This window comes from Vanacampus margaritifer, chromosome 5 (assembly GCF_051991255.1).
Source record: "Vanacampus margaritifer isolate UIUO_Vmar chromosome 5, RoL_Vmar_1.0, whole genome shotgun sequence".
NCBI lineage: Eukaryota > Metazoa > Chordata > Actinopteri > Syngnathiformes > Syngnathidae > Vanacampus > Vanacampus margaritifer.
Window position 1 is genome coordinate 26,466,268 of NC_135436.1, and position 17,831 is coordinate 26,484,098.

General features: G+C 42.7%; 2 protein-coding genes across 8 annotated transcripts in view; one reads left to right on the plus strand and one right to left on the minus strand.

The window, feature by feature from the left end:
* LOC144051824 (cyclin-dependent kinase-like 1) overlaps positions 1-17,831 on the plus strand; it is a 37,694-nt gene that overhangs the window by 9,071 nt on the left and 10,792 nt on the right. The gene's annotated exons all lie outside the window — the stretch shown is intronic.
* tgfb1a (transforming growth factor, beta 1a) lies at positions 6,564-17,620 on the minus strand. Its single transcript, XM_077565300.1, has 6 exons — positions 16,407-17,620; positions 9,943-10,227; positions 9,182-9,416; positions 8,944-9,094; positions 7,900-8,010; positions 6,564-7,824 (listed from the first exon to the last, which is right to left on the minus strand). Exons 1-6 carry the CDS (start codon positions 16,735-16,737, stop codon positions 7,777-7,779), a joined length of 1,161 nt encoding a protein of 386 aa, XP_077421426.1. The 5' UTR covers positions 16,738-17,620; the 3' UTR covers positions 6,564-7,776.

The following is a 17,831-nucleotide window of genomic DNA, read 5'->3' on the forward strand; positions in this document are numbered from 1 at the left end:
TTTACACAGCAGTGCCAAAGTGCTGCCCGGCGGCATTACCAAGATGGCTGCCAAATGGTGGTGTTGTACTTGTACTAAGTGCCATCATTTTGAATTAACTTGACCGCATCGTTAGAGAGATTAGCGTTGATGTTTGATTTAATGCAGGGATGGGCGAGGTTTCAGTCTCTAGGGCCGCATTTGGCTTCTAAAACTCATCGACCAGCCAGCCTAGGAAATTTATTAGACCACCACCCAATGTAAAGTTTAGGACACAGCTGCCCTACATTAACAGAGTTGGTAATTACACAGATCATTTTTGTGTTTCGTAATACAGTACACCTGTGTATCAGAATGTTTCTCCGCTATAGGTAAAGCAAATAGTCTGTGACCGGTAATATAAGTGGGAGGGGAAAAAAAGCTACATTAGAGCAAGAACATGGTTGATTTTTAAATATTCAGCAACTCCGAAGTTCAAAAGTTTAAGATCGGATCTAGTCTGAGGCTAAATTTAGCATTGACACAAATAAGGCACTGATGGAAGGTAGCATGCGTTCAGTTGTTGGTGGTGTGAATGTGAATGCTTGTACTCTGTGTCTACTGTATATGTGTCCTGTGATTGGCTGTCGATCTGTCCAGGTGCCCTGCCACTTCCCCAAAAGTCATTTGGGATAAGCTACAGCTCACCTGCAACCCAGTTGAGTGCTCAAGAAAATGGATCGACAGACATTTTCTCTTCATCGCTTAAAAAAGAAAATTATATATATACTGTACATACTGTACATGGCTTTCGTTCAAGCGGAATTGGAATCATTGGCAAAATTTTGTGATAATATACCATTATGAGTTACTCTCACCACTAACATGTACCTAAGAAGTGAGTGTTGTGTTGTGAATGAGATTTTATGGAATGTTGCAAAAAGGACTTACAGACTAAACACTTAATTTTCCCTCGTGGCGCCCCGATCACAGGAAGTGGGCGTAGATGGATGACTCAGCATACTTTGACCTCCATCGCCCACGACAACACCCTGACACCCACGCCCTCTCTAATTAGACAACTTGTTTGTTTGTTTTTCACCCTGTCTGAGGCTCGCGATGCTCGTCCTCAGAGGGGAGCGTGTCCCGGGATTATAGCGGTGATGACTCATGGAGACGCCCCCCCCCCCCCCCCCCCGCCCTGCCTTGTCAGGCAGGGTGACTGACTGGGGCTCTCAGACCCCCTTATAATGCATATTAAATATAACTCGCATAACTAGCATTTAAATGGGTTTAAAATCAGATTATTTCAACGGTGATTAACAAATTACATATATTTTTCTTTTGTGATCCTGCTCACTTGAATGTTTACACTGTGTGATACCAATTGCAATATTTGAATAGCGGAATGCACATTATATACATACTTTTCTTTTTGAACTAACTAGACTATTACCGCTGCCAAACCCGAATACATCAGCTCGGGGACCTTCCTTGCCTACCTTGCTGCCATCTGAGCGTGGTCTACTGGAATTTTTGGGCGGTTGGATTTAGACACGGAGAGATACACATGCAGCTTCAAAGGGTAGTGTGTCATAAACGGAGGGATGGGAATGAGGAATGTGGTGTTGATTTGGGAATTCAGAGCCAGCGGGAAGGAGATGGTGGTGGGCAGTGCGGGGAGTAAACCTCCGCCTCTTTGCAGTTTGCTCTTCACAAATTCATAGATTGATGTTTTTTTTCCTCTGGAACCAACTGTCAGCTATTTTCTGAAAATGTCACCTATTAGTGTTTTTTGGGTGCTTTTTCATCAACATTGTAAGATGCTACAAGATAGCACTACAGCAATGGTTAATAGGAAAGTAGTATTGGTGTCAAGGAAGTATGTTGAAGGGATGCATATTGACTGTTTGACCATCTTTGTCTATGCACACATGTTGAAGGAAGATAAATGATCTCCAACAAAATATCTTGAGTGATCCTGTCACCCTTTGAGGATTTGTTCCAGATCCGTGGTCCTTAAAGTCTTAAGGATGCTTCTCCCTGTGTATTGTTTTGCCCGCTGCCCCGGTTACCAGTAGGGACGCTACCAAGTTCGGACTCGTGTCCATGCATCATCATCAATCACTGTGAACCTCGTCTTCATCCCTTCAGTCAGATCCCACTTTTGTCCCTCTGAGAGCGGAGAGGGGCCCTTTGTGGGCCGCATTGACAAGATGGAAGAAACTGAGGGGTGGAGGAGTGGGAATGTGAGGATCCAGATGTAATTGGTACCTTCCCTTTTTTTTTTTGCAAACATTTCTCTCTCAGCCTGAGTGAGTCAGAGCAGTTTGTTTTATAAGCACTCAGGCATACTTTCCCTTTGTACGTTTCTCTTTGAAGAGTTTCTCCTCTGTGTTTTTACACCCCGGTGTTCGCTGACAATGATGATGAAGATGAACAAAATCCTTGGACAGGAACATTGAACCCGTATGCGACGTGTCTCAGAAGCACATCCGTGTGTGGTCTTTGAGTTCTATCTCGCCCTCGTTGGCGTTCTCTGCCCCCATCGGCCACAGTGTTTTGCTGTGGTGATAACTCAGAATGATCTTGGGTGCGTGTCTTCAAAGAGCTGCCAAGCTTTTGGCCACAGACGTTTGAGAGAAGACTTAAAAGAAAGGAAATGCGATGAGGCTGTCAAAAAGACCCTGATAAGCATCTTGAGGTAAACTGCAGGTGTGAGCAGAGTGAAGAGGGGAAGTTTGTTTCAACAAGACAGGTGGATGAGGGACAACCCTTACTTCTCTTGTTAGGCAACCACATCAAGGACAGATATGGCAATAAACAAAAGCCAAACAAAAATACATGTACCTGCCGCAATATTATCAACACATGGACAATCTCATGTAATCCAATGCAAGAGATGTATGGGCGTTCTCTGTCAGTCTTATTCTGACCATCTGGTAATGTTTCCCTGTGCTATCTCCCCAAAGATGGTCAAATTAGCCAGGGTCATATGAGTTTTTTCGACCGGATCTCTTTCCCATCAAAAAGTTGAGTGAAACGTCTTTGCTACACTTCTTCTGGTGACCGATGCCTGTTTTCCATCTCAGAGATGGTTTACACAGGAAGGAATGATTAAATCTATCGAACTCGACAATCTCTCAGACGACAACATGTAATAGGTCATTGTATATGCATGCAAGGCGTGGCACATAAATACAAAATGAGAACAAGAACACTCACAAGGTTCTGCTGTTGACCACAACTCACGCTCAGATGCTAGCGCGGGGGCTAACCGGCCTATCCGACTTCAGCTCGAGACGTCACTTACTTTGCCACGCCCCTTAACTTTGTGAATAGTGATAGATAGATAAGCTGGAGTTCAATGCAGTGTAGTTAAATTAATGAGTAGTTCTTGGTTGGTCCATTTGTACGCAAGTTGGGCAACTGATGATGTTATTCTTTTAACAGTTGTTTTTATTGTTACATGTCGTGAAGATACAATGCCAAAGGAACTGAAACAAGCTCAAAGCATTCGGGCCAACATGTTTGATGCCGCATTTTTTTTTTTTTTTTACACACACACTGGCCACCTGTAGCATCAATAGCCGCAGGCAAGCAGCTGTATGCAGAAGGACATCAAAGTGTGTTTTTTAGGTCGCACGCAAGCAGGAGTTACTCCGCGCCGCTTAATGAATGACCTGTTGCTGTACGAATGCAAATGTCATCGACCTGGCTGTGAGTCAGAAGGCCAAGAATAGCAACCTGTGATGCCTGCACTATGTCAAATCGGCGCACATGTTGCGTGATTATTAGCTTTGCACGCTCAACAAGTAAAATTGTGCTGGGCCACGTTCCATTTTAGTTACAGCTGATGACAGAGCAGAAAGTACACTGACTTTCCTAAAGGCCCCATTGAGTGAAACCAAACAACAGTAATTCCCGTATATTCTCAGTTCACTATTCTCCTAATTGCGTTTGCTGTTTCAGAATTGAATAGTTTAAAGAAGCCTTTTAGATTTTTGGGGACTTTCTGGTTGTTAAGGTTGTGTTGTCTTTTTGTCAAAAGGCTTTTTCAGAACTGAAATGACTGAAAAATGCAAAAACAACAAAATAGTATTAGTATTGGACTCGTATAGATTGTTAAATAAATGTAGCCTTTAAATCAGGTGTCTCCACGTCCTGTCCTTGAGAGACCCTATTCAGCATGTTTTCCACATCTCCCTCCTCCAACACGCCTGACTCAAATAATCAGGATCGTTATCAGGCTTGTGCAGAGCTTGCTAATGAGCTGATCATTTGATTCAGGTGAAGTTAGAAAACAAGCTGACCTAACCCTAACCCTAACACCAGACTTTGGAGACACCTGCTTTAAACCAGCTCTTATTAGAACTGAAAATACTGAAGAACGTAAAAAACTAATTAATAGTTCTATAATATTACCATAACAATACTTAAAATGAAGAAGCCATCTGGCTTAAATGTGAAATGTCTTCAACAACTAAAATGAGTCCAGTTGCCTCGATTAAATGTTGCTGAAAGTTCATACTATTTTGTCTTTTTTTTTTTTTAGTTTACTTGCACTTCGAAATCTAAACTCTAACCAAGATTAAAAAAAAAAAAGTGAAATCATAAAATATCCTTTTAGGGCTAGTCCAATAGCTGCAGACCCCACCCACCCGGGACACGAACTCTTGGTACAGAAGTATCAGGACTCGCACCAACAGACTGTTGCATAATTTTTTCCCCAGAGCGGTGAATTGCATCACCCCATCTCCAAATATACGCTGATATACGGATTATGTATTTTAAACTGCAAAGACCCACATAATACACTTTAACAAAATGTTGCAATATCTGCCTATTTGCACAATTCGTCTGCACTTTTAAATGATTGATTATGTAGTCTAGGTTAGTGTTTTTATACTATGTGCCTTTTTCAGTTGTGCCGAAAGCTGCTGGAACAAAAGATTCTTGATTCTTATAAAATAATACATTTGTCTTACAGTCAGAATTTGTCTAGGTGTTAGTAGTATAAATAATACAATAATTAATAGACATTGGTGGGGGGCTTTTGAGGAAAAATAGCTACGTGTACTCAGAAATTTTGCCAAGCCAATTTTTCTTGTTCTATTGGCAGATTATTTGTGCTTAAGTTAAGTAATACATTCCCCTTTTCATGATGTTTTTCTACTTTTTTCAAGCCCATTTTTTTTTGCATTTCTTAATAGTGCCTGCACAGTGAGTGCACTTTGATTCTGGAAAACTATAAAACCTGTCCCCCAGTGCACTGCCTTATGACCCAAGGTTCCACACTCTGCCTTCACTGTGGATGAGATGCAGCCACACTCACTCATTCATCATGTCCAGTCATGAGTGCTGACACAACACCTGCTTGACGATGATTATGTGGAAACACTCAAGATTTAAGTGTCCCCCCACTGTTCTCCACATGTTCGGGTGGTGTCAGCAATTTTTCAGGGGCCCCTTCATCAAAAGCCGGAGGGCCCAGCAGGAAGCAGCTGCTGAGAAACGAGCGATGCCTTCGAGGATGAGCCCACTTGAGTTCGACTCCCCTATGGGAGCGTTCCATTTACACCGTGACAGATTTATGAGCCTCCTCACTTTGTCGTGCTTAGTTAGTCATCGCAGGGAGAACTGCAGCACAATTTCAATGTTGTTGCCCCCTACCTCCGCCTCCCCCAAAACTGCTTGTTTTGCTTGTTGTGGTTTGTTAATGATGCCCTTTTCTCCTTGTAACATTCCAATTACATCTGCCTTGCCAAGGCACCACAGAACATCATGTACCTCGGGAGCGGTAATTTTTAATTTTTTTTATTTTTCTCTTTTTTTTTTTCGGGAGCGGTAAAATTTAAAAACTGGCAACACATCTCGTCTTGTTTAGTCAGAATTTTACTACCCTCAAAAGCGTTGGCGCTTCTGAGGAATTTGGGGTACCACTTTTGGAACAAGACGACGCAGATTGTCGTCACTTTATAAGCCACGTGAAATTACGTAAATCGATGGGAACCAGTGAGGGCGGGGGATTCATGTCAGTGGGTTCAGTGTTTTCACCCGTGCTTCATTTTCCATGTAGTCACGGCCCCTCAAGTCTGGGCTGTACCAACGGGTCTGGACCTGCGCTCGTCATTCCCAATCCAGCCTCATGTGTTGTCAGTAATCCCCGGCGTTGTGAGGCAGAGAGGTAGGGCCCCATTAGGTGTGAGGTGCGCACAAAAATGTTGCCGTGACATGCGTCCAAGGCCTTGGTGCCAAGAATGGCGCTGTGCATCCAGGAATGTTAGTGTTAGCTGTGTTATACGCAGTCGTGGTCAGTCAGGGCAAACAAGGCCTTCTCTGCTTGCCTAAACACTATCGGAAGCACTGACCTATATTTACAACCTAACTAAGCATGGAATTATAAACATTTATTCCCAGCAATCTATTCTCTTCATCTCGTAGTATTGGCTGGACTGATTCCAGTATGTGTATGTTGTAATTTTGTCCAATCAGAGTTGAGCCTCTATGTGTTGCAATGTTAATCTAATCTGCCGAGGGCCCTCTAAATAAATCCAGATGTTGTCCAAAGTAAAAAGGCTTCTCTAGCTCAACACATACACAAGTACACATGTAACATCAGTGTTTATTTCTTTTTTTATGTATTTACAAAATATGAACTTGAAACTATGAAACATGTTGTTGCTTCATTCCGAAAACACATGCAGTCAACCATTTCTCCTACTGTATTTGTGTTTTTTGTGGAACCGTTTCCCAGCTTGCTGAAATGTACATATTCATGTGTTTGTGCTCTTTCTGTAACACACTAAAATCCCACTCAATGGTACTAAAGCCCTGGCTAATTGGAAAATAGTAATTAGTAAAAGCAATATGTTGAGGTGATACATCACGACTGTTCTCTGACCTTTTTATGCCAGGGAGGAGCGACGTTTTGCCTGGGTTGTTAGCAGAAAAAAGTAATTACAGTCTTCACCACATGTGTATGTTTTTTTTCTGCAAGCTAACAAACGAGAGAGGTCTCATTATTGCTTGACAAGCCGCCAAACAAGTGCATTTTCAGTGCATTGTTCAAAGATGTAATCCTCTGTAAGATGTTTATTTTTAATGAACGTCACTCTGGGATTTTCAGAATCGGTGAGTGATATGGAACAAACCCTGGTGCGAAGCAGGGGTTTACTATAGTGCAAAAAACAAAAACAAAAAAAACTGTTCAGATAAAAGACAAACCAGAATTTGAAACTGACTATGGTGGCAAATGAGTCTATTTTTGACAGGATGGAAAAAGCTTCATTTGGACATGCTCAAGCTGACATTCATTCATGAAAAGAAACCAAATAACAATGACATAAAAACACTATAAACACTTACACGAGTTGAAAAAGAAAAAAAGTCTGAGGGAGTTTCCGTGGAGCGAAGCATCCCTCGTGCACTCGCCTGCTGTCCTTTGTAAACACACCTGCTGCAATGTCCTCTGGGAAACCCCCCAATAACGACAGCAGCTGTTTTCCATGCCTTCAGCTACGCGACCTTGGTGGCAGATATCCATCGTCCAATCGACACCACTTGGGTTCTGATATGACACTTGCATGTGTCTGATCATCTCAAAATAAATTATTCCTTTTCAAAAGTCACTAATGCAATGGAAAAGTATATACAGTACACTATTATTAATGACATCAATGAAAGGTTGAATCACGGTTTGATTCCAACATGGCGATGGGCGACTTCCTAGAGTTCCTGCTTGGATCTCCTTTCATCATTTCCATCAGTGTTCCAAAAGAGGGATTCTTCCATGTCATTTCCAAGTCTTGTCATCTTTTAGCTACACTTGCAGGACTTGACAATCATGTTGGAAAGCTGCTCCACCTAAAATCAAAATAAAGCCATTAGGTACATCACATGGGGTGCTCTCTCACGTTTAAAAGTGAATTTCGGACTGACCTTGTGTTGCCTGCCGACGTAGTAGAGAATCGGAAGGGGCTCCAGCGCCTGGGGGACGCAGCATGGCTGGGCCGATGCTCCCGGGTTGTGGTGCTTGTACAGGGCCAGAATCTGAAGACAAGGCACGTTAATTTGTATAGCATGATTCATACACAAGTGCTTTACAGAGGATAATGGATAAAAACGCCATTAAAGTCTTTGTTATTAAAGTGGAATTAAATTTCTTGTAAATTTGACAGACCCCAGAGAAGAGTGTTTTTTATAATCCTGACAAATTTGAATGTTTGAAAAAATATCGCCTTGTTTTCATTGGCTGGGATTTAACCTGGAATATAACGCTCATCACAGGGCTTTTAGACACCACACCACCCTGGAACTTTCCTCACCCATTCCCAGAATATGGATATCAATTTCAATGGCAGTGGCGGCAACAACCCTACGGAACATACCCAGAAGAGGAAACAAATAGTGGGAGTTCACACCTAACATTTAGAATCTAGGAAGACTTTTGAATGAAAGGCGAGACTTCTTCAAGAATCGTGTCCAGTCCTGTTGCCTTGATACACCTTTTTGTGGATTTCCATCTGCAGTTTCAGGAATTCTTAGTTTCTGAGTCATGGACTTGAAGGGATCAATCAGAGGGAGTTTCCGTGGAGCAGAACCAATTCAAAAAGGTTGTTGTATCTCTGGAAAGACTACCCCTTTTGACCCTGATAAATGACCCTGTAACTAAATTTAGACAGTAGTTTCCATGGTACAAGCACACAATAGTCCGCCAAAAGTTCAGTAGTAAAGCCTTCCTGCAGTCAAAATACTGTAAACAGTGCCCCAGTCGGGGGCAGTGATTTCTGATTGCTCTTTAAATTTGTCAGGCAGAGTCTGCGGTGCTAAACAAATCCAAGTGGAGCACTGCTGCATTCATCTGCCATTTTCATTCAGTTAAGACAAGCAGTTTTTGATTCACAGAGGATTCAAAGCAATATTTAATCGACTCACCCACCACAAGGTGATCAGTAGTGAACAGCTTCTGCCGTTGCTCCCTACCTGAGAGTATTTGTTCTCAGCATTCCAGATGTAAGTGCAGGAACCCATGCAGTAGTTGGCATGGTAACCGGTCGGCCGGTGGATCCACTTCCAGCCCAAGTCTTTCCTGAAGTCAATGTAGAGGCTCCTTACGCAGCAAGTCTCTGTCTGGCTGCATTGAAAACATACGAAGATGTACTTTATGATTATGGATTTGGACTCTGCCCCTGTGCATCGTGAAACAATGAGGTTGACTTACGCCGTGCAGGTGTCTCGCGTGTCTGTGGAGCGTCTTTTCCGCGAGCTAAGCTGGCCAGTGGCACTTTGCGGAATGGAGCTGGTCAGGATGAAGGGAGGCTGCTGGGTCATCATCTTTAGCATTCCGATGTCGCTGCGGTCGCTGTCGATCCCGGAGATGGAAAAACTGAAAGTGGCATCGGCGCTCCCCTGGTTGCATTCGCAGAATAGATGAAGTTCGAATCCCTGCTCGTCCTCTGCAAGGACAGACATTCCAAACGGAAACGTTTTGACCACGGGTGTGAATAAGACACACATGTTCAAGTCATTAGTACGTCTTGAATTGACTTTAAGTCTTGACTTTCAAGTTTGAAGCTACTGTGGCAAAAAAATCAAGCAATAAACAACAATAAAATCTGCATTCCATCCAACCATCCATTCATCCATTTTCTTAACCGCGTATTCAAATTTGTCAATATTATTTAAGTTAATATGAATCCTTGGAGTAGAGTACTGTTCTATGTTGTTTTTGGCATGGAAAAAACTAATTTTCTTTCAAAAGCAAACCAAATGACACACAATGTTGAAAATGCAGATTTTCAACTGTAAACAGGAAAAACTTTGTGTGTTTCAAGTCTAAGTTAAGTTGTGTGCATGAATACCAAATCAAAGTTGAGTCGAGTCTTTCCTAAGTTTTAGCCAAACACGTCCCAAGCCCTAAAATTGGCGAATCGAGTCAACGTCGTCTGGTTTTGACACAATGGTGTGATGTCTCAAACACACCTTTGCCTTGGAGCCAGTTCTGTAAGGTCTCTGTTACATCAAACGAGAGCCACTTGTCCTTCCACTGGTTGGTGATAAAGCGGGATGCCAGGTATCGAGCTGTCGGTCCCACGCCACGGTACAGCTCGACCCGCTCCTCGGTGGGTATGGTGGGCTGCTTGATGAGCATCCGCAGCTCGGCGCTGGTCAGCAGGTGGAAATCGCCCACACTGCTCCGAATCTCTGAGACGTTGAAGGGTAGCGTGACGCTTCTGGAGTTCTTGGTGGTCTCAGAGTAGTTTTTTCCTGCGGGATTTAAAGGAAAGGGTTCGTCTGTGACGTGGAATTTCATTTCTCAACGCCGCATGGATGTGAAACGTTTGGTATCATATTTAAATATTTCATCATTTACTTTGGACTGCTCTGATTCTTCCCCTGTCTGTTTGCAAAGCACATGCGCTGAATCCTACTCGTCGACAGGGTCCGGGGTAAGGGCGGCGAGCAGCCGACATCCAGCGATTAATATTCATCGACGGGGGAAGGTAGAGGGGGTGCGACCAGCCCGAAAATGGATGGCTAGCCCGCCCGCCCTAGAGTCTACCATATTTTACATCGTAGTTTATGGCCGTCTTATATTTAATGACCTATTTATGTATACCTTATTAGCATCATTTTAGTGTCATACTGTACGTATGTGTCCATAATGTCTCATATTCACATCACATTTAATGGTCTCTTTAACTCAACAGTCACAATGGCAGATATCTCATTCATATCACATAACATTGATTTTTATTCATTCTGGTAATTGCAGGCAGGCTCAAGTATCACAGTTAACATCTGTCGGCACGTTTTGGCTGTGTACCCTAAAGTTACGATTTCATATGTTTACCTTATGATATTCACTGATTGGTCACACTGGAGGGTCCAAATGTACGCATGACATAACATAACTGTTTTTCATCGCCAATGTCTTTTCCAGCTGCACACACACATTAGCCAAATTGAATAAGTGCACGCATGCAGAGTGTGACGGCAGCCAAATAGGAATCGATTCCACCTGCGGCAATGTTGAGCTTAAAGAATGAGGGTTTTGTTTTCTTACTTCTATTTTTTGGGGGTGGAAGTTGGGAACACACTCACGGCCCCCCTTCCCTTCAGAGGCAGACATAATACAGAACCATACCATAAATCAGGGGTGTCCAAAATCTGCATTTGCAGCTCCCTACCATTTCATTTATTTTGTTAGTAGCCTGCCACATATTCTAATAATAACACTGCATATGGCCTGCATCAAAAGGGAATTTTTTTGAATATAAAACACTAGTTTTCTTAAACTAAAATTATAAAGTTAATAAAAATGTAATGTTATTTCACACTTTTTAATTAAAATGTACATTATACCGGTAAATAAGTTTCTTTAGCCTTACGTTCTTTAGCACAATTGCAATGTCATTGTTAACTTAAATTAACAGTAAAATACCAATGTGCTTGCAAATTTTTTTTTTTATGTCTATGTAGATTATCAATCATCCAGGTCATGGTAATCCGCAAGGGATGAAACCAGGCAATTGGGCTCTTTTTAATGTCCAAAAACATTGTTTTTAAAATGACTCGGGCATGATTACTGTATGTTAGGCTATAGATTTGCATGTAACACAGTTAAATGTGGTAAGATACTATATATTTTGGGGGGTAAAACTAGTTTAATTAACATTTCTAATGCAGTTCTTCTATTTAAAATTGTAAATCTAGTCTTAAAAAAAAAAATTCAGATTAAAAATGTAAAAAAAAGTTTAAAATTACAAGATACCTACATGTAAAATGCTTTATATTTAACGACAATAACATTTTGCTTTGTGAACAATAGCGATTTTTACAAATATGTATATGTTTTACTGCTTTGCATGTGTTACAGCATATTGAATTGTTTTTCTAGCCTGTTTCTGAAACACAAGTTGACATGAGCCCCCCCCTCTTGCCCATTTTTCTGCATGTTGCCCTAAGTGAAAAAAAAAAAGTTTGGACATCCCCGCCATTAATCTAAACGTTCGAAAGGATGAAACTGCGCATAAATGGGTTAAGGTGAGCAGGAAAGGCACAACATGGTTGAAGAAGAAGAATGTATGTGGGATTAGTAGTAAAGTAAAGGAGGGGGGCAGAGGTGGATGGGAGGGAGGATTGCGATGGAATGTTTATCGATGCTGCCTGGTCTTGGCCTGCGACCAAAATCCTCTATTTTGCTTGGGAATGCCAAAGCTATGATTCTCTTCCCTCCTCGTTTCACGCATACTTCCCGGACTTGGATCTGAGCTGTACCAGGATCGCAGGTCCGCTTCTTGTGTAATACTTTTACCAGAATTTGTGCTGGCGCTTTGACATGAACAAGCGAGTCCAAAAAGGCCCAAAAGAAGCTGTCGGCTTGTGAGGGGAAACCAGATGACATTTTGGCGGGCGCCGCCCATGTCAGAGGAGCACTCACTATACTACAGTGAAAGCGAGCGGTAATTGTGTGAACTGAGATAAATGTGCCAAGTGTTAGAGAAGTGAAGTGAAACAGGAAGTGAGGTCACTTCCGCTCTGAGGCATATTGGCTGCAGCGCCAGTCGTCACTTCTACTTTTTAATTAACAAACCAGACCTTTGATTGAACTTCTCCATGAACAAACTGAACGCAAATATATTTGCCTTTTGCCTCCACGCTCACGCATAACACCAGAGTTGGGGGATTTGAGTCACATGACTTGGCTTGAGTCCGATTTGAGCCGACTTGGGAATTGCTTGGCTAAAGCAAATGAGAAACTTGGATTCAAAGATAAGAGAAGTACAGCATTTAACTTCTTCTGACACTATAAAATCTAGAAAAAAATTCTAATTTTCCCCTAACTGACCGAAGATGACAAACGGCAAATTATTTTAGGCCTAATAAACACATTGATTTGTCAAATCTTAAAAGATGGTTCATCTGTTGGACCCTACTCATGAATATACAAAAAAAAAATCTGGCATTTAGTAGTACGTATTTTGACTGTACTTTGTGTGGTGTGCTCCACATAAAGATTCGGTTCTATCACCAATCTAGAATGTAGTCCCCCAAGACAGAACTCTCACTGTGATCTAACAAAATGAAGTAAAATAAACGACGTATAATGGAAGAGGGCACACGAGAGGCGGGAATGATAGTACTCTTGAGACTTTTTTTTTTACAGGAAAAAATCCTAAACTAAATAAAAGGAAGGACCATGGGAAAAAAATCCTGGTGACAGTTTGAAAGTGGACTTTATAGTCTGTTTCATGAGCTCGAGGCAAATTCTCAGACTAAGGCAATGGCTGGTGTTATTATGCTTTGTGCTTTGTGCATGACATGTTTGTTTTTATGTACTGTACACCCGCTTCCTTGTTCTTCAGTCTAGTCGCGTCTTGATTAGCTCCATTTTTTCACGTCACAATTCGCACATGACTCGGGAGTCAGCGACTTTGCACAGTTGCACACACAATACTGTATTTTGGGTTGTAAATATTGAACATATTTAAGATAACAAATTAAAGTGTGGGTCTGGACCAGATAACAGTTAAAATATCTCTTTAAGATTGAAAACAATCCTTGTGCCCCAGTCAAGTCGAGTCTCATAAATACCAAGTCAAAGTCAGGTTTTAGCTAAGCAAATCCCAAATCCTAAAATTGACAACTTAAAACCGACTTGACTTGAGTCCACCTCTGCCAAAACACAAACTAAAATGATTACATCCTGAAATTCAAATCGTTGAAGAATGGTGTGTGTGGAAAGTGTTAGTCATCCGGTTAAAAAAAAAAAAAAAGACACACACAGGGCAATTTGAAAAACAGGAGAGTTAATGAAAAGAACAGAGAGAGGTTAGCTGGTGTCCCACGCCCTCTGCCTCCTCCTGTGTTTTTCTTACAATTGCAAAATATTCCTCCACACGTACACTCATGCGGGGCTGGCCGGGGCCCAGCACGAGCCAGCGAGCATGAACAGGGTTTGTTTTAAGAGGAAGCCGTGCCGAGGCCGGGACTGTTCTCTGGCATTCCATACAAGTAGGAAACATGCGCTCCCCACGGGCACCGGACCCGAGTCACCCTGGAGATATCGGCGGCCATCAGCCTGCCTTCCTTCCTGCCGAGCTGACCTGTCACGCTCGCCAACATGCGAGCACGCTGATAGCCAGCTCAGGAAGCTTGGCGAGGAGGAATAACTCGAAGATTGAGGGCCAAACTTATGTGCATAACTTGGGTAGAGGGTGGGAAGATATTATATATATATATATATATATATATATATTCAGATATCTGTACTTTCGAGACCTTGCTTTTTCAAAATAGGCTGGCTTCTTTCCTTAAGCCCGTATCCCACTGAGGACGCAAACATTTGCGATGCTTACGATTGTTAATTTCACATTCAGGTTTGTTCAAAAGTCCCAGCGTTTCCAAAATGTTCTCTAAACAGTTTTAATGGTCTTTATTCCATAATTATCTTCTAACATCGATGATGAATTTCAAAACAAATCTCTGAATTTACTTTATTGAGTCTTATTAAAACTCTTTGACTGCCAGACGTTTTCAGAAAAGGGATGCCATGGGTGCCAGCCGATTTAAGCATTTTTGACTGATCTTTCAAGGTCCACAGAAAATTATGTGTTTGGACTATGGAAACACACATACTACCAAATGAAAGATTGGACTCTCATCTTTCATCAGAAAAAAAAATTTGTATCTACCTTATTCAGTTTTTCAGTAATCAACAATAGAAAATGGTTAGTTTCACCTCTGTTTTGAAAAAACGTCTTTTAACGTCTTTGGCACTCCCCCATAGGATTTTACTAAACGTTATTTAACGTTTTTGGCAGTCAAAGAGTTAAGTAAATTTCAGTCTGTTTTTCAATACACGAGTATCTGCACTGCTACTTGCTACAGAGTACAGAGTTTGAATACCTTTGCCACCTCTGAAGGGGGGGTTATATGGAAAGTGTCCATAAAAATCCATGATGGAGAACAAGTGACAGGATATGCAAAGGGAGAACCTGACGCTCGAGTTACAGGAAACCCCCAATCCCTCAGGAGAAAATGAAAGAGGGAATGAAGCCGGTTGAAAGAGTGCACGTCATGTCTTCATTTCCCAGTCTGCTCTTTTCCAATCTGAATCCTCGCAGGGGAGGGAAAAAAAAAAATCATTTTTAAAAGCTCCTTTGTTCTCCTTCTGGATGGAGTCTTTCTTTTGAAGTGGTGGAGAAGGGAGGTGAACGTGGATGCGCAATGACGCATACAAACAAATGAAGATGTGTTTATGGTCAAAGATTGCGAGGCCAGATGCTTGGTGGTGCTAACATGTAGAGCGTGCGATCTGGGAAGCCATCGTGTTGCCTGGAGATGTTGGGTGGAGATCAGAAGATGGTTTATGAGCCAACGTACGTTTGAATCGCAGCCATCGAACATGAGCTGGTGCGTTGAAATGTGGATATTCAACCAGATGCTCGATGATGACATGCGGCTGGCGAGCTTTTACACTTTTCAACATCGATAAGACACAGATAATTTTTACCTTGGCAAGGCATGACAGTGGACTGAAAAAAAACACCACCTGATTTCCACAAAAGTGGAGCGTGACTCAAGACGAAAAACAAAACAACTTTGATCAGCATCTTGTTAATTGATTATGATTTTTTCCCCACGGCTTCTTCCTCAGTTGTCAACTACTTTGTAATGATCATTATCGCCACCTACAGGACTGGCAAGCCAATCGCTCCATCCATGCATCCATTTTCTGAAACGCTTATGACTAATTCACAAAACTGTAAAAATTGAGTTTTTCTTCAGTAGCTGACAGGGTTAGGCGAATACTACAGAAAATGTACGCACAATTTTAGAGGAACTGCATAGGATACTTGGTATGAAAGCAATACACCATCCACGTTCATACATAACCCGCAGCACAAGAAGCTCCTGTATCTAGTTTAGTGGGACTAACACATTCATAATCAAGTGCTTTTTATTGGTCCAAATATTGTTTATTACTTCATTGCCTTCTCAGTCAAATGTAATACCGACGTGAAGCTTAAGTGAGATGGGCCTGCCATCAGTTAGCCTAACTGTGAAGTTAACAGACTGCTATTCTCTTTTTCATGATTTTATCAAACTTGATCTTGCATCCAAATGTGATCATCTTGAGAGCTCCGTCTGGATTACCTTTGGATTAATCTAATTTAATTCAATCGGGTGTTACCAATTGAAACAAGTTGGTCAACAATTACATTTGTAATCTTAAATTGGTTCAACAATTCTCTTTTTGGAGTGAAATACCAAGTCAAGTCGATTCATTCATAAACTTTAGCAAATTTAGTAAATCACTAGTCTCAAAAGTGAAGTGTGACTCGATTTAAGTCACCTAACCGAGTCACTCGCCTCTGATATTTAGTTTGATCGATATGTCAGCCATCTTGGATGAAGTCAAAGAACAAGGTAGTACTCACTGGTCATGTTAAACTTGTGCAGCACTTTGGCAAAGTACTCCTCCTCCTCTTGCTCCGTGGAGATGTCTGTGGTGACCTGGGCTTGCTGCTCCCTCAGCATCTCCTTGGTGCTGTTGTAGAGCGACATCAGCGTGGGGGGGATCTCCTCCTCGTCTCCCTCCTGGTCCTCCTCGGGCTCGTTGGGCAGACGCAGCTTGCTGAGGATCTGACTCCTGATGGCCTCGATGCGCTTCTTCTTCACCATCTCCAAGTCCAGAGTCTTGCACGTGGACATGCTGCTCCCCCGGGCCACCATGTAGACGGCCACCGCCATCAGGAGGGCCAGCTTCATGGCGCACCGCTGGAGATGTGCCTGGGGCGAGTCCTGCCCCCGCGCTTCTCTCCTTGGATGAAGTGAACGGAAAGGTGCGACTGACGCAAGGTGTTTACCCTCGGGGGAGAACAATTAAAGCAGTGTGGAGAGTCTTTGAGGTTCAGGACTGTGAATAGCTCCTAACATTTGGGTCTTCTGAAGGGCGGGCTACTGAAAGCCCCTGACTCAGCAAGGCAGGTAATACAATGACGTGTGAGCTGTCAAAAGCCTTGCACTCACACACGAGCAGACTCCAATATTTAGATAACCTCCACACACTCTATTCGGACCTTCTCCTTGCAGACGACCGCCCTCCCTCCATGTGTTGGTTCAGCGTTGTTCAGCTCACCAGACAGTTTCTCTTCACATGTTTTTTTTTACACTCAGCCGAGCAAAAAATCCACTTCCTCTGCTCCTTAACACATCTTAACACACCACCCGGGACTATTCAGGTCCAGTAAAACTGAACTACGGAGCCCAGAAATGGACAATAGGATGAGTCTTGTCAGAATTGTTTGATTTAAAAGTCACTCACAAGCTGATGTCGAGGCCATCAATGAAAATGATCTTCTCCCTGTTGTGAGCAACAACATCATGTGACCTGCTGCAGCTTCACATACATCCTTCGGTCGCAATAGCTAAAAATGCTCTATGCTGAACTTTGACACCTTCTCCTCCAGACTCAGCAGCAGCACTGGGGGTTGGGGGGTGCGTCCGTGCGTGTCCTTCGTCTATCCATGCGTTTGGCTTCCACCTCAGTTTTGTTGCATCTCCGCCTCCCCCGTGACAAAGCTCCCTCTACACGCCTCTTTTTTTGTGGAGGGTTGGCGGGGGACTACTTTCTGCCTCTGCTTGTCACAGCTTGCTGGTGACAAAGTGATTTGTGGGATCTTGTGAGCTCAGCTAACTTTTCACCCCACCCTCCGCCTCCTCTCACTCTCGAGCCATTTCTGGTTCCTGTTAGTCGTCGAATCGAGCACAGTACTCTCCGCCCAGGAAATGAGGCTAACGGTTGCAGTGTGTAAAACATCTGCTCTGCTGCCTGCTAGCACACATTGTGGCGGCTTGACTGA

What these genes read in the sequence shown, in the direction of transcription:
- tgfb1a (XM_077565300.1), bottom strand. Translation starts at nt 16,737, where the DNA reads ATGAAGCTGGCCCTCCTGATGGCGGTGGCCGTCTACATGGTGGCCCGG. An exon ending in GCACAAGTTTAACATGACCA is followed by an intron (nt 10,228 to 16,406) that starts GTGAGTACTACC and finishes TAAATCCCGCAG; the next exon opens with GAAAAAACTACTCTGAGACC. An exon ending in ACGTCGGCAGGCAACACAAG is followed by an intron (nt 7,825 to 7,899) that starts GTCAGTCCGAAA and finishes TTTTGATTTTAG; the next exon opens with GTGGAGCAGCTTTCCAACAT.